The sequence below is a fragment of the Bos grunniens genome, chromosome 19 (assembly GCF_055505025.1).
Source record: "Bos grunniens cultivar Pamir isolate PY7600 chromosome 19, Bosgru_T2T1.0, whole genome shotgun sequence".
In the NCBI taxonomy this organism is placed as follows: domain Eukaryota; kingdom Metazoa; phylum Chordata; class Mammalia; order Artiodactyla; family Bovidae; genus Bos; species Bos grunniens.
Genome location: NC_141183.1, coordinates 44,068,084 through 44,080,195, shown reverse-complemented (window position 1 = coordinate 44,080,195; position 12,112 = coordinate 44,068,084). Strand labels below are relative to the sequence as shown.

Here is a 12,112-nt window from a genome sequence, read left to right as displayed (position 1 = left end):
CTACCACCTGAACATCCTGCAGAGGCGTGCACCTGCCTCCCCCCACCCCCACCCCCGCCACCTTCTTCCTTCTTCTGCTTTCCTAGGAGAGCCCAGGCCCCCCTGCCCACTTGGAAGACCCTATCTAAACCTAACCCTCAAGAAAACCGGATTCTCAAGCACCATGATTTCCACAGCCTAGTTGCTTTAAACATTTCACACATGGCCTCCAGCACATTTCTTTACAGCCAGAGCCCGTTCTGTTGGCATTTCTCATCTGTTTTTCTGTCCAAGTATTTTCACTACTGTTGTTGTTGTTTAGTCGCTAAGTTGCGTCCGACTCTTTTGTGACCCCATGGATTGTAGCCTGATGGGATCCTCTGTCCATGGGATTTCCCAGGCAAGAATACTGGAGTGGGTTGCCATTTCCTCCTCCAAGGGATCTTCCCTACCCAGGGATCAAACCTGCGTCTCCTGCATTGGCAGGCGGATTCTTTAGCACTGAGCCACCCAGGAAGCCCACAATTACCCAGCAATAAATGTAAAGATGACCTAGGAGGCTAGGATGAAGAAAATGTTTTCTAAAAGACAAGAATTCAATCAAGGTGAAGAACTGGGTCCACAGCAATAACAATAGCAAGGCCATTTGGTTTCATGCTGGCATTTAGTCTCAGATTTAACACAAGGGAGAAAGATGGGCTAGAAATCCTGGTGCAGAGGTTGGAGTCTAGACTCTGGGGGGTTGGGGGGGTGTCTGTGAGTCCCCATCTCAAGTGCAGGGATGGAGAGAGACCCTGCAGCCAGCTCAGGGCCCGCCTGCCCACCCCCCAGCTTCCTCTCCCGTTCCCCCCTCCTCCGTCTAAGGGCATCGACCTGCAGGTTCGACCACTGGATCCTTCCGATGCAGCGGGGGGCGTTGCGCCAGGCCTGCTTGGTGGCGAAGATGAGCTCATCTCCCGTCAGCTGGTAGGTTCCTGTTGTTTCTATCTCCTTTGTTACTGCTTCCACCCTGGCCAGATGTTCCTCTATTTTTGCCCTGCGGGACAGGAAGACATCAGGAAGATCAACAATGAGATGGCTTTAAATGGAGACTGATTCAATCCACAGAAGCAGGAACTGAACGAGGACACCAGGAGGGCAAGATGTCGCTCAGAGAAACCGTCCCCTCCAGGGCAGCTTCATGGGCATGTGTCCAGGGCACCGAGCTCAGCAGGGCCCCGCTGGGCTTAATGCCCTGCTCTGATTGTCTTGAATTCTTAATCATTCATGAACAGGAAGCCACCTTTTTATTTTCACACTGAGTCTTGCAAGTTACATAGCTGGTCCTGATCCCAGGCACCTTTTCTCTAGTCATACTCATCTCAGCGAGGAGTGCAATGCTTTTCAATGGTCTTGCAAGACCCAGACCAGCATCCATCAGGCTGCAGGCACATCCTGCTTCTTGGCCAGGGGAGCACCAATCCACCTTCTCTTGGTTAAGAGATGAGTCAGCTCCTCCCCAGCAGCTCCTCTGCACTGAACAGTCACTAATGAGCCAAGTACTGGGCAACGCCACCCATAGTCAGGGTCCCATCGAGTCTGTGACAGAGGCATTTTTGTGTCCTTGTTATAGTTGATGTATCTGGAAGGTTAAGTACTGGCCTGGAAACAGAAGTGTGACAAAAAGCAAGCCCAAGATTCAGACTCGGGTTGCCCTGATGCCAAGCCCAGGCTCTTAACCTTCTACCTTCCACCCTAGGGGGTGGATCACAAGCCCAGAGATGTGGAGGGCCTGCCCACATTTTCCTGGTCAGGTCCGGACAGGAATCAGCTCTCAGGACTCAGCCGTCAGGGCCCCAGGGTGGTTCAAGGAGGTGTCCGCCACAGTGTCATCCAGCATCGCAGGGTCCCCACAGCAAGCTTTCTCAAACCCGGTGCCACTTGGCCAGCTCTCCCGTGTGAGATTTCCAAGCTGGCTTCTGCCCTCCCCTCCCAGGCTTGTAAAAACATCCCACAGCCAGGAAGGTTTTGAGTCACATGCACACAGAGCAGCCTTGAGATTTCCAATCAGCATCAAAGACGTCTGAAAGTGCCACAAACAAAACTATTTAAGGAATGAACTCTTGATTAAGGAGAGTGGACAGCTCAGGACAAAATGGCCTTTCAGTGGACGAAGAGTGTCTCGACAACTCTTCCTTGATTAAAGAAGAAAGCTCAAAGACAAAACACTCGGCGCTATTTATCTTCAAGGACACTCCTCGCATAAGGACCTGCTAGGCGAGGTTGAGGCTGCCCCACCAACGGCAGCCCTCCCCCCACAACCTGCAAACAAAGCTTCTAGCAATGTTTTTCATTCTGCATCCAAGCATGAAAACAGCAGCAACTACCAGAACATTGATGCTGCCAACACGCTTGGCAGTGTTAATATATGACTTTTTAAGAAAAGATTACGTTTTCACTCAATTCCTTTAGAGGTTTACATTATACCTTTGTTTTCAAACAGTCACATTTCTGAGGCACTAAAATGCTATGACACCTATTAGTTCTGAAAAAAAGGGAGTGGCTTTTGGCATCTGTAAACTGGCTTTGGAAAGAACATTCAGAAAGTTATCATTTCTGACTATATAATCCTTCACCTACGAAAGACTGAACTGGCCCAGGTGTGGGAATGGGCTGCCATCTGTCACTCACACCCCCAAGACCTCTTGGGGGAAACCAAGGCACGGACTTGTGACTGTGAAAACTTCTTCCCTCTGTGAAAAGCAAATGGATTTGAATAGCTATCATCAGCAGCCCTGTAGCTTCCCCAGCTAACAACCCCCCAACTGCCTTCCAAGCACCAGCAGGAACCCCTTAGGTCCAGCATGAAGTCAGAGCCTTCAAAATCAAAGAGCTGGATGCTAGATCATTGAGTTTTAAAGCAAGGGCTCTGGCTTAAAATGCCTGAGTTCGAATTCCAGCTCTGGGACTTCAGAATGTGTGACTTTGAACAAGTTACTTCTCCATGGGCTCTGGCTTTCTTGCCTGTAGAGCAGGTAGGATAATAACAGCACCAGTCCCATAGAGCTGTGGTGAGCCTTACGTACAAGGCAGAGTCCAGAACATACCTAGGACATCAAAACAGTGGCCCAGTGAAGCCCGTTGAGAAAATTCCTGGGGGCTTCCCTGGTGGTCTAGTGGTTCAGAATCCACCTGCCAATGTGGGGGACACGGGTTCCCGCCCTGGTCTGGAAAGATCCCACATGCTGCAGGGCAACTAAGCTTGTGTGCCACAACTACTGAGCCCACACACCACAACTGCTGAAGTCTGAGCGCCTAGAGCCTGTGCGCCACGAAAGTGAGAAGCCCATGCACCCCAATGAAGAGCAGCCCCCATTCACCTCAACTAGAAAAAGCCCATGTGCAGCAACAAAGATCCAGCACAGCCAAAAATAAAATAAATAAATCTTAAAAGAAAATTCCTGGACCCTGAAAGTCTTCTTAGTCAACAACCGAGCGGAAAACCTAAGGACCTTGGACCTCCCAGTGACAGAGCCTGTCTGCAGAGGTTCTATTTACACAACACAGGCAGTAGCAAACCCCTGACGGAGTTCCCAGTCTACTTAGAATTGCCTCCGGAGCTTGTAGAGAACAAGGATGTCCGCCCCCTCCCCACTTCCTGAGAAGCTGATGCCCTTGCCCAGGGGACCCTGGCACCAGTATTTTACAAGGTCCTTAACAGCAACTACTGGGCAACCAGGCTGGAGGATCACTGGCCCCAGAAGATAAGGACCTCTTTCATAGACTCAAGGTCCCTTCCAGCTCACACAATGCAGGTCAGAGCCAAGGGGGTGTGGCATCACCAGGAGCCAATCTTTCTGCCACACTGGATCCCAGGGTATTTCTGTGGCTCACTTCCTACAGTAAAGTGCCTTGTGGGGCTGCATCGTAAAAACCACACTCCCGTCCCAGCCCATAAAACAGCAAATTCATTCCCTCGGCCTTTCTAGATATTAATGGACTTAAATTAAGAGCCATATATTTTATGCAACTCAGAGATACAGATCCCCACAGAAAACAGTGCAAAGAGCTCTCTCCAAGTCAAGCAGCCTGAATTTCAGCTGGGACTGAACTCTAGCTGCTACTGGGCTTCCTGGCTCACACCTGGAGGTGGAGGGCTTGGCTCGGTAGTCTCCGAGGTCCCTTCTATCTCAAACATCTCATAATAAAAGGTTTTGCATATCGACTCATTGCTTTGCGCCAGGATGCTGTTTCAAACGTATTTAATCCTTGAAACAATCTTAGGAACAGTTTTATCATGACCCTGCTTTGGACTTATGAGGAAGTGGAGATGCAGAGAGGATCTATTTGGGAAATAGATTTCCCAAAAATACAGAACCAGCTACTGGTTGAGCAGAATCCAAACTCAAACGTTTAGACACCCAACCCACATTTTCAACCACTACGGCCATGCTCCTTTCTCTTATGGTTTTGAGAACCTATCCAAGGTCTTTTCCCTGAAAAGCTGTGTCTTAGCCTTGGATTCACTGCAAATCTGGGAAGGAAAGAGGTTTGGGGTCAGAGGGAGATGGCAGGAGACTAGAGAGCTCAGGGGAGGCAGAGGGAGTGATGCTGAAGGAAGGGAGCCTTACTCTTTGAAGGAGCCGTAATACTGGTTGACAAATTCGATAGCTTGAGGTAGAAGCTCGTCTGGGGGGGTTGGCTTGTCCCGGGGTCCTATGGTCAAACTTTTGGGGTTCATGATGGATGCCAGGCAAGACTTGGACTTGCAAGAGAGATCCTGGAAAGAAAGAAGAGGTGGTGAGGCTGATCGCTTGGTTCCTCAGCACAGGCACTGATGGCCATCCTCTTCCAGGGCCAGCTCTCCTGGCCACCTCCTTCCACTCTGACTGTTCCAGCTCCCCACCACCCCTCTCTACCTCTGTGGCACCTTCTCCTTGGGGTCGACCAGGCTTTTCCCCCATCCATATCTCCTCTCCTCTGACTGGCTGAACACCACGGACTGTGGGCTGGGCCGCCCCCCGCCAGCCCTAGTCGTTGTTCTTTAGTCGCTCAGTTGTGAGTCTTTTGCAGCCCCAAAGACTGGAACCCTCCAGGATCCTCTGTCCATGGGATTTTCCAGGCAAGAATACTGGAGTGGGTTGCCGTCTCCTTCTCCAGGGGGGTCTTCTGAGCCAGGGATCGAACCCGAGGCTCCTGGGTCTCTTGCATTGGCAGGCGGATTCTTTACAACTGAGCCACCAGGGAAGTCCCCAGCCAGCCCCAGACCTAGAGCAAAGTCAACAGTTCGAATGCTGGGAACATCTCGACTATCTTCTCATTTAAAGAAGCTGATACGACACCTGGGGACAAACTATTGCTATTCAGCCAAAATGAACTGAGAAGGTACAAATCCCGAAGTAGGGAATGGCACAGAAAAAATACTGAAAGAAAGCACACCCATAGGTGAACAGTGGTCATTCCTGGAAGGCGTGGGAAATGATTCTGCTTTCATGGCCTTGAAATTTTCAATCCTTTCCTACTTTACAATCACAGAATGCATATAAACTTAGAATAAGAAACCTAGAAGTTAAGAAGCCTTAAAGGGCACTTAGTCCAACTACTCACTGGATGCTTGGAACCCCTCTCCAATCTCCCTATCCAATAGCACTTGAATCCTTTTCATGACAGGGAGCTCACTACCTTATGATGTCGTTCAGTCCAGCTTTGGGCAATTCTGTTAGAAGATTCTCCCTGATATAATGATGAAATCTGTCTCTCTGAGAAAGAATTCATGTGTTCCTATAATTCTTTATCTCACCTTCTGGATTATCCATCATCCCTGGGGTAGGGGGAGGGACGGTGGGTGGGAGGGTGGTGTGGAGCTAACAGAGAGTTAGCATCATTTAGTCCTACTGTTTCACGAGAAACAAGAGTCTTTGTTCCCAGTAACCTTTGACCAAGCAGATGGCTGTCTGGTTTGCTGAGGGGGACATCTGTTTGATTCATTAACGGCCTTGATGGCTTTGCCAGTTTGGGACAAAGTGGTTCTCGAGGGACTTCCCTGGTGGTCTAGTGGTTAAGAATCTGCCTTGCAATACAGGGGATGCGGGTTCAATCTCTGTTCAGGGAGCTAAGATCCCACATCACAGGGCAACTAAGTTTGCACGCCACAACTACTGAGCCCACGCTGGAGACTGCATGACATAACAAAGGTCTCACATACCTCAATTAAGACCCAAGGAACCCCCCCCCAAAAAAAAAAGAAAAGTAGTTCCTCAGACTGCTCACCCCTTTGGCCTTCTGGTGAAGCGTGTCTTGGAAAGTCACTCCGCTGCCCCAGTTTTTGATCTTCACATGCCGTGGACAGGCTGACGGGGGTGCGTCCAGCTTGCTCAGGGATTCTGGAGACGTCTAAGAGGGAGGGAAAAAAATCAGGGGTTTCTAAGTGCCTCCGACCCCAGGACCACAGGGGTCTCTCCCAGCCCTGAGGCCCTGCTTGGGCCTCGGGTGGGCGGGGAGCTGCGGGCGGCACACGGGTCGAGGTGTCAGCTCACGGCCCTCCTCCCTTTCCGGTAGCCAGGCCACCTGGGCCAGAGTCTGCTGGGAGCTCCAGGTGCCTGGGCCATTGGCCAGGCTCCTGTCCTCATCCAAGAGTCTGCCAAATGCTCTCTCAGGGGAATTGCAACAGGAGGGATTAAGGGGTCTACACGGCACAGATTACCATCACAGCCGCTAATCCTAAGAATAGAAACGGGACAAGGAAGAAGGGATCACGGCCTTCAGGGAGGCACTGAAGAATATGCAAACCAGTCCTCTGCCCACCTCTGTGGAACACTAAGGGCCAAACCATGCAGGGAGGACGGAACCGTTGGACCAGAGGCTGGGGCTGGGGCTGGAGGCTCAGCTGCCAAGTCTGGGATCACTTCTGAGGGTCTCACTCTGACTCCACGAGTGGTCTGCTCCCTCCCAGGTCTGCCTGCCCACACAGGCATGTCACCCAGATGCCCACCCCCCTGGTGGGGTCAGGGTCTACCACTCCTGATCACCATGGTTCACCCCCTCTCTCCCAAAGCTCTTCCTCGCCCCCACCTGTGTCCCTGGGTCTCTACTCACTGCCCAGACCCCAGCATCCACCAGGCTGCCCACCACATCTGTCTGGGCAAGGGAGGAAGGGGCTTCCCACACCCGAGTGACTCACTGACCTTTACTGTCCCCTTGAGGGGCTGGGGAGACTCATTCCCGTGCTTGCCCGGGCTGTGACGTTTGGGGTCATCCTGTGTCACTGGACTGCAAGAGGAAACAGCTCTCATGAGATGGAGCGTCCGAGGGCAGAGAGGGAACTCAGGGTCGCCTCAGCCAGCCCTCATTTGACGAAGCGGGGAGTGAGGTCTAGAGGGTGAGAGTGGACGTCATGGTTTCCAGCCAACGTGGTGGAGGAGGCAGCCTCTGCACCATCACCACCCTGCTTCCTCTTCTCCCCTCACCTGCCCCCCCAACAAAGCCAAAGAGTCCAGAGGGGAGCTGAGCCAAAGCTAACAGGCCAAAGGGTGACCCACAGAAGCTCTGTGAAGATGACTCCCTCAGAAGGCAGGTACAAACGTGATACAGAGTGGAGCTGGCAGAGGACAGCTCCTTCCACCCTGCCCTCCCAGGTCAGCAGTACTGCCCGCCACCCCACCCACTCCCTCTTTGGGACTTAAGCTTTTTTTCTTTATAGCACTTGGTTCATCCTGGTTTATTCATTCTAAAATTTTATTATGGAACATGTTAAACAGACACAATTAGAGAGAAGAGTGTAATAAACCCCTATAAGCCTGTCACCCAGATTCAGCCCAATTAAACAATTATCAACCCACGGCCAATTCTGTTTCAACATTACTCTCCCAGCCCTCGCTCTCATTTTAAAGCAAGTCTGAGACATCATGCCATCCGTAAATATCTGAGTATTTCTGGAAGATAAGGATACTTTCAAAATATATTGGTTATATTTGCTTGGAAACAACAGATTTAAAAGAATTTAACTTGGGACTTCCCTGGTGGTCCAGTGGCTGGGACTCTGAGCTTCCAATGCAGGGGCCCTGGGGTTCAATCCCCTGGTCAGGGAACTGGATCCCACATGTCACAACTAAGACCCAGTGAAGCCAAATAAATATGTTTAAAAAGAAGAAGAATTTAGCCTATCGTTTGAAGAAGAAAAAGCCCTAATAGTCTGAAATCACTCAGAAACCATTGGTTCCGGTTTGGGATTTTAGGATTGCTCTCCCTACATATACTACAGAGAACAGACAGTGTGAGCACCCCTCTAATAGTCACACCCCACACATGCCTCCTCCTGGGGCATCTCAGGAAGAAAGCTTATTGTGTCCCGCGTTCTCTACAGTATTTTCTAGGGTGCGCACACATCCCAGGGGAAAGGTGATTAGTGAGGACTACAAAGGTCGCTCATTTCCCACCTTATACACATTTGTGATGTCGGAAAATGACAAATGAGTGTGTGCTGCTTTGTTATTAGAAAAAGTAATGACCATTTACATCGTGCTGTGCTGTGCTCAGTCACTCAGTTGCGTTGGACTCTTTGCAATCCCATGGACTGTAGCCCACCAGGCTCCTCTGTCCGTGGGGATTCTCCAGGCAAGAATACTAGAGTGGGCTGCCATGCCCTCCTCCAGGAGATCTTCCTGACCCAGGGATCAAATCCAGGTCTCCCACATTGCAGGCAGATTCTTTACCCTCTGAGCCACCAGGGACAACCGTTTACATTAGCATTATGTAATTAACTACATATATTATATGGTTGCATTGAATGATTTATAACTATAAAGAGACAGTGTCCCTTTAAGAGAAAATGAGTATGTATCAGAAAGCATCTTCATTCTGATTCAAGTGATTCAGTGGGCCTATACCACGCCCTCCCTGTGACTGGCTATTCTCACCCCACTGGTCTGGTCTGGTGTGCCCCACCAGAAAAAAAGCCAATACAGGGTAATCTGGACACTCAGAACAGGTAAGCCATGACTGAGTTGTCATCATGGGGCTGCTTACACGGGAAGATGTTTTGAGGCTGGGGTCCTCAGGGAGGCAATGCCTTACAGCTCTTCTCAAGCTTTTACCATCACCCCCCACCTCATTCCACCATTTTATTCTTGTTTCTTCTCCTTTACTTCTGCCTAGTTGGATGTCATCACTGACTCAACGAACATGAGTTTGAGCAAGCTCTGGGAGTTGGTGATGGACAGGGAAGTCTGGCGTGCTGCAGTCCATGGGGTGGTGAAGAGTCAGACACAACTGAGTGGCTGAACTGAACTGACAGAACTGGAGAATCTGCAACACTTACTGGTCTATAGTAACTTTTAGATTGAGAAACAATGTCCTTGTTCACTTAGCAAAAGTATTGCCCCCAATTTAAAATGTTGGGATTTCCCTGGTGACTCAGATGGTAAAGAATCCACCAGCAATGCAGGACACCCAGGTTCAATTTCTGGGTTGGGAAGATCCTCTGGAGAAGGGCACAGCTATCCACTCTAGTATTCTTGCCTAGAGAATCCCATGGACAGAGGAGCCTGGCGGGCTACAGTCCGTGGGGTTGCAAAGAGTCGGACATGACTGAGCAACTAACACACACTCACACACACATTAAAAAGTTACCTAAAAATCCTCTCTACCAATGGACTATAGTGAGTCTGACCCCATCGTCTATGGCTGGATTTTAGGAAGCATCCGATTTCTTCACTATTATATATAATGCCTCAGACACTATATGTGACCTGATGCTGGCTCTGTGTGCGTGTGAGTGTGTATGTATACAAAGGCATAGAAAAACACCTGGGGGTGGTGGGGGAGAATGCTAGTAACAGTGATTAGCACTGATAAGATCACAGATGATCTGAATTTTTCTTTATCCGCGTCTGTTTTTCCAACTTTCTTCAGTGACTCTGAATTCCTTCCGTAATTGGGAAACTTCTTTTTAACCTGAAGCATGAATATACGAAGCTATGCACAGTCTCCTTTCTCCCCTAGTAAGCGGATTTCTTTGGGTTAGTTGCTGGAAGATAAGGGTTCACCCAGAGGGTGAACATATCAAGGTTCTGGAATGCAGGCGTTCTCAGTCGCTAGGCTGTGTCTGACTCTTTGGTTCTGGATACTTATTGCCAAATTATTGCGGTGCCCACCCAGACACTGCAATTTGGCTAAATCCACAGCTGTGCTGGGTCCCGCTTGATCCTTCACGGGAACAGAGGACCCTAAGGATCTGGCATCAAAAGGAAAGCTGAAGTGCAGCTCTTGTTCAGACCCAGCAATGTCCACAGGTGCTCGAGCGACAGGGCGCTGAGGTCAGAGCTGCAGTCGGTGGCTCCTTCCGGAGCTGATTCCCTTGTGGTCCCAACTTCGCCACAGGTCCCCTTCTCTATATACGGGCGGTGGGGGGCCAGGAGGGGGGCCAGGAGGCGTTCTGGGAAATGGATCTTACTTGTAAAACAAGAACCTCCTTGCTCTCTAACCCTATCTATCCTAACGGGTGTTGCAGCCCCAGTGTTGAAATCTAGAAAGCTCCCAAGTGCTGAAACACCCACACAGCCTGCAGACACCTCTCAGGTGTGCATGTGGGGTTTCTCTGGGTCTTTGGTGGCTACTGAGTTGCAACCCCGGATGGCATCACTGACTCGATGGACGTGAGTCTCAGTGAACTCCGGGAGTTGGTGATGGACAGGGAGGCCTGGCGTGCTGCACGATTCATGGGGTCGCAAAGAGTCGGACATGACTGAGCGACTGATCTGATGCGTTCTATACCAGGAAAAATTTTTAAGTAAATTCCCATCAGAATCCTACAGAGCGAATATCCCAACCCTCCTGTTTTCCCCGGAAAGCCGAGGCTCAGAGAGGCTCAGTGCGCACCGGAGTTAGCCTCCCTCCCAGGGTGGACCCCGGCCCGCGCAGTACCTGGCTCGGCGGAGGCGGCAGGCGGGCTGCGGCCGGAGGATCCTGCGGAGGAGCCGGCAGAGCCGGGGCCGGGCGGCCTCGCACGCGGCGCCCAGCCCCTCGCGCATGGCCCGACGGTGGGCGCAGCTCGGAGGGCGCCCCGCGCCCCGCCGCGCTGGCCCCTTTATCGCCGCCAGATCCCGCAGCCCCCGCCCCGGGGCGGAGCGAGAGACTCGGTTTCATCCCGAGCCTGGATCCGGGCCAGAGTGTCCGCTCGGCCGGCGGCTGCCTGGTCCGGGCCGGGCGCCCCTCGCCCTGCGCCTCCGCTCCAGCGGGCGTCAGCGGGAAGGTGTGCCTTATGGATGCCACTGGCCTGTCTCTGGGCTGAGACTCCGGCCTTGGGTTTGTTATTCCCCATGAAGGAACATTAATGACCATAATAATAACTCTCATTGTACGGTGCGTCATAGTTTACAAAGCAAACTTTCCTGTCCGTTATTTCATCTTCCCCTTACTAACTCCACTCAAGAAGGCAATTCTGTATTGTTATCCTCACTTGATAGGAAGCTCAGGGCCATGAAAAGTGAAGGAGCTTGCCCAAGGCCTCACAGGAGCCCCAGGCCACAGCTGAAGTTCTCCCACCTTCTGGGGCTGGCCCAGGAAGTACTATTTCTTTCCTGCATGTTCATTTCGATTCCAGGAAAGAAGCCTTAAAGAAGTGCAGACCTGGGGGGCGGGGAGGGGAGCTTTAGTGGGAGTCAGCGTGGCTGGCCAGGGGCTTCCTCAGGTCCCTTTCAAGCTCCTGGTCCTCATTACCTGGAAGGCGCAACGGGGCCACGGACCTTGCTCCCTCTGTGTGTAGCTCCTTATACCGGGAGCTGGATAATTCCTAGGGTCCAGACAGAGGCAGGGCAGCAGCCTTCGACCCCAGAGTATGAGGAGCCTTCCTATGCGTCCTCCAGTGTGTTTAATCCAAAACCCAAATTAACGTGGAAAGAGGATACATATTTATTCTGAGCCTACTGCAACCCACCTTGATTTTGTCCCAGATCCCATTCAACTTCACCTAGATGTTCTCAACATTTGCCTTTGTCTCTAAAACACAGGCCCACGAACGCCCCATGTTCACTTCCTAATCATTTGTTTTCATAAAATATAGAACCATTACTCACATACAAAGTCCTGGGTCTTATTACACCTGAATGGATTTTAAAATTACTTTTCCAAATCAAAACACATTAATTGGCTCCCATTG

General features: G+C 51.0%; 1 protein-coding gene across 1 annotated transcript in view; it reads right to left on the bottom strand.

Annotated features, from left to right (window-relative positions):
* The window catches only part of NOS2 (nitric oxide synthase 2), a 35,679-nt gene extending 24,564 nt beyond the window's left edge, over positions 1 to 11,115 (bottom strand). The window contains 6 exon segments of the mRNA XM_086360166.1: positions 853 to 1,015; positions 4,590 to 4,738; positions 6,229 to 6,351; positions 7,143 to 7,227; positions 10,879 to 11,028; positions 11,030 to 11,115. Coding sequence (XP_086216292.1) covers positions 853 to 1,015; positions 4,590 to 4,738; positions 6,229 to 6,351; positions 7,143 to 7,227; positions 10,879 to 11,028; positions 11,030 to 11,100 — 741 coding nt within the window. The 5' untranslated portion in view covers positions 11,101 to 11,115.
* Positions 11,116 to 12,112: the final 997 nt, after the last annotated feature.